We start from the raw sequence: 3,944 nt of genomic DNA, 5'->3' as shown, positions 1-3,944 counted from the left end.
TGTCTGAGTTCACCCACTGCCGCCTCAAGACTGTGACAGACACTTCTCTCTCCCTTAACAAAATTTTTTTTTTTTTTTTTGAGACAGGGTTTCTCTGTGTAGTCTTAGCTGTCCTTGAACTCGCAGAAATCTGCCTGCCGAGGCTGGGATTAAAAGGTGTGCGCCACCACTGCCCAGCCATCACATTTCTTGAACCTCTGTGAAAGGTCTAGGAGTAGAGTAGATTGAAACAAGCAGCTCAGGCCCCTGGTCAATGTGGTTTTTAAAAAAGTTTAATATTACAGTCAGGAGACAACAGTTGGTCAGCTGCAGAGAAGATGCCTAGCTCTCGCCTCCAGTCTAGGTCCAAAGAGTTGCTGCCCCCAGTGCCCCACTTTGGGTGGGGGCAAGGGAGTTGCGTAGCCGGCCTGCCCTCAGTCCAGTTTCTCCAGCACAGAGGGCACATACACTAGGCTGAGCTCACTGCCAAAGTTGCAGACAATGGCAGCGTTGTCCAGCACCAGAATCTGCCGGGCAGGCTGGGCCTCACTGTTCTTGCCCAAGTAGACTGTCTGTAACAGGTCCCCGTAGTTGAGGTCCCAAAAGGAGACACAGCCCTGGCCGCCGGTCACCAGAAGGTTATCTGAGATGACACCTAAGCTTGCACCACAGCCCAGGTCCTGGAGGCAAGGCCAGAGGAGGGCTTCAGTGTGCGTTCATCCCCCAAACACCAACAAGCCTATACTCGACCTGCTTACCTGCTGGATGGAGTAAAGCTTGATGCCTGTGCTGCGGTCCCAGATATTGATAAGGTCATCCAAGCCACTACTAATGACACAGGAGGTGGTACAGGTGAGGGAGGTGACATCTCCACGGTGAGCAAATGTATGGCTGACCCGGCTACCTGTTAGTACATCCCACAGGCAGATGGCTCCATCTTGTCCTCCACTGGCCAGTACCATGGTCTGGGGAAAGAAGCCCAAGGGATCATGGGTTGAGTGCCTTTGTCAACAAGGGTGTCCCCATCCATCCCATTCCTGCTTCCAAGGGCCCGACTGAGTTGGTGCATCTCACCCCCACAGCCCCACAACAGGTCCTCACCTGATCAATGTACACAGTTGTGATTGCCCCCGAGTGGCCCTGCAGGGTAAAAAGGCAACACGAATCCTCCAGTCGGAAGACCTAGGACAGGGATGAGTAGGCTCTGGTCTCTGGGACCTTCCAAGTTACATGTTTTAGCTAGGAAAGGCCTTCCATCATTCCTCTAGGACTCCTCCAGCTCAACTCCTTCTGCTCCCCACCCCCTTTCCAGCTCACCAGTACCCAGAGATAAACAATACACACTCTTAGAGTATGGTCTTGGCTCCCTGTCACCAGGCGCCCGGCAGCAGCTCTCAGGGCTGTGATGGGTTTTTGGTGTGCACAGGGTACTGTGTGGGTCAGATGACAGGCCACTGTGTTGCTGCTGCTGTACACGGATGAGGAAGGAGAACTGCCTCGCCCTGGGGTCCCTAAGGAGAAGGGGCTCAATGAGCGGGTTCTGAAAAGGCTTCTCATCTTGCAGACACCCTCACCACCATGCATGATGCCTGCTGCTCCTAGGCCACTGACCTCTGAACTGCAGGGGGCTGAGGGAAGTGTGCGTCTCCAAGGAAAAGAAATCAAGGGAACCATTAAGCCGAGCAGCTACAATCCTAGAAGAGGAAGACAGGAAAGACTATGGCCATAAGGAATACACAAAGTGCCATTAAAAACAAAACAAAACAAAACATGTTAGGCCGGGTGGTGGTGGCGCACATCTTTAATCCCAGCACTCGGGAAGCAGAGCCAGGTGGACCTCTGTGAGTTCGAGACCAGCCTAGTCTACAGAGGGAGTAACAGGACAGGCTCCAAAACTACACAAAGAAACCTTGTCTTTAAAAACAAAAACAAACAAACAAAAATGTTAGAGCTGGAGGGTGGCCATTACTACTCAGCCTCTTTAAGCCTTATCTTTTTGTAAAATGGAGATTGTAACAGTCCCCACCTCAAAGTGGTTGTGTAGGTTAAATGAGTTAATATGTATAATGTGGTACCTCTTAAGTGTCATATGCATCTGCAAATCAATACAAAAATAGGCTGGAGAGATGACTCAGCACTTTAAGAACATCTGCTCTTACAGAGGACCCAGGTTCAGTTCCCAGCACCCACATGGCAGCTCATGACCATCTGGAACTCCAGTTCCAGGGGATCTGATGCCTTCTGACCTCCTGCAGCCTGGAGTTTAAGGTCAGGAGAACTGGGTCAATTCTGAGGAAGGAGGAAAGGACCCCCGGGTAACATGAACCACGGAGCCCCGATAGGGGGCTGCAATATCCACGACATACGTCAGCTTTGACCCAAGTGTAGCCTCCTTGTTTCCCTTAACCACAAGACGATTTTCGTGCTCTCAAGAATCTTAGGCATGGGCTGCGGGTATTTTTGCCAAAGGCTTGTACAACCACAAATCAGGAAGGGCTCTGAACTCTTGTTCCAGCAAAAGGCACTGAATATTACAACTTGTGCCCATGATCATCAAAAAAGGCTCATCTGGAATCCATGGTGTACAGGAAGGGAGTGAGGAGAGAGCATGGTCACGAAGAACTTTGAAGGTCAGAGATGTGAGCGCTTCCAAAAGTTGAAGAGAACAAGCAGAGGAAGGATTTCCGACAAGCATGAGGGACCTGATAAGGTCAGCCAGACTGCAAATAACATGAAGTCAATGCCTGTGCACGTCCCAGTGATGGCAGGAAGAGACGGCAGGAGTCAAAATGGAGAAGGCCAGAGTTCCCCTGGCACCACCCCTACCCCCAACCGCTGCCGCCACACACACACACACAAGCTCCTGCTCTAGCTTGGATGGTGAAATCACTAATAGCCAGGAACCCTTGAAAGAGCTATCGTGGAGCAGGCAGGTAACTGAGCTTGTAAACTCAGTTGAGGGTCAAAGCTCCAGAACTAGGACACCCCTCCTCCAACCCAGAGTTGATATGCACAAGTCCAAGATGGTGTGAGGGCCAGCAGCACAGCAAGAGGGGAGCAGACAACAGGAAGCAAAGGCAGACTTTGAACAAAGATGCTCTGAGGCCAGGTGAGGTACATACATGTAACTCTAACCCTTGAAAGGCTGAGGCATGAGGACTGCTTTAAGGTCAGTCTGAGCTGTATACTGAGTTTCCATGCAACTTACGTGTACCCAAATGAGAGCTTTGGAGAGATGCCTCTGAGGTTAAGAACACTGGCTGCTCTTCCAGAGAACCTGGGTTTGATTCCTAATACCCACATGGCAGCTCACAACAGTCTAAGTACAGTTCCAAGACCTGGCACCAGACACACATGTAGTGCACAGACACATATATGTAGGCAAAATACCCAAATAAGGCCGTGTTTCAAATACAAACAACATTCTGTAAACAGTGAAAGTAAGTGTGAAATATCCAGAGGCGTCGGTGGTCACAATCCAGTAAGAGACTTAGAAGGGCAGAAGAAAACCCAGTGTACTCTCTGGGAGCTCACCTTCTGCCTGGCCCTGCCGCAAACACTTCCTTTTTTAAGATTTATTTTGTTATGCCTACGTGCATGCCAGAAGAGGGCACCATGTAGTTGCTGGGACTTGAACTCAGGTCCTCTGGAAGAGCAGATGGTGCTCTTAACCTCTGAGCCATCTCTCCAGCCCCGCTTCACTTTTTTTAAGTGGTCACCACCTGAACCAGCCCCGACTGACAGGTGCTCGAGACCGCGTGGAAACAGGTCAAATCCCACAGCAAGTGAAGGACGGTGTCTGACGCTGACAGGTGGGGCTGAGGCAGCAGCCGGGGACTCTGACCTTCTGTCCAGGAAGACAAGGGCTGTGATGCCTGAGGAGACCTCCTCGTTGCTGCAGCAGAGCACGCCTTCAATGGCGTCCCACACCTGCAAGCACAGAGGCTGTGAGCACCCACTCCTTG

General features: G+C 51.1%; 1 protein-coding gene across 9 annotated transcripts in view; it reads right to left on the bottom strand.

The window, feature by feature from the left end:
• Positions 1–256: 256 nt before the first annotated feature.
• Scap (SREBF chaperone) overlaps positions 257–3,944 on the bottom strand; it is an 80,812-nt gene continuing 77,124 nt past the window's right edge. For 6 of the 9 annotated variants that reach the window (XM_076577147.1, XM_076577144.1, XM_076577142.1 and 3 more), the window contains exons 18-23: positions 3,824–3,909; positions 1,591–1,673; positions 1,324–1,490; positions 1,081–1,161; positions 738–944; positions 257–659 (exon numbers count right to left, since the gene is read on the bottom strand). In XM_076577147.1, the coding sequence (XP_076433262.1) occupies positions 414–659; positions 738–944; positions 1,081–1,161; positions 1,324–1,490; positions 1,591–1,673; positions 3,824–3,909 (870 nt within the window). In that variant the 3' untranslated portion in view covers positions 257–413. The remainder of the gene's footprint in view (positions 660–737; positions 945–1,080; positions 1,162–1,323; positions 1,491–1,590; positions 1,674–3,823; positions 3,910–3,944) is intronic. The other 3 variants (XM_076577150.1, XM_076577148.1, XM_076577149.1) reach the window with 1 other exon arrangement.

This window comes from Peromyscus maniculatus, chromosome 7, assembly GCF_049852395.1.
Source record: "Peromyscus maniculatus bairdii isolate BWxNUB_F1_BW_parent chromosome 7, HU_Pman_BW_mat_3.1, whole genome shotgun sequence".
NCBI classification, from domain to species: domain Eukaryota; kingdom Metazoa; phylum Chordata; class Mammalia; order Rodentia; family Cricetidae; genus Peromyscus; species Peromyscus maniculatus.
The sequence above is the reverse complement of the archived record's forward strand: the minus strand, read 5'-3'. Positions and strand labels throughout refer to the sequence as shown.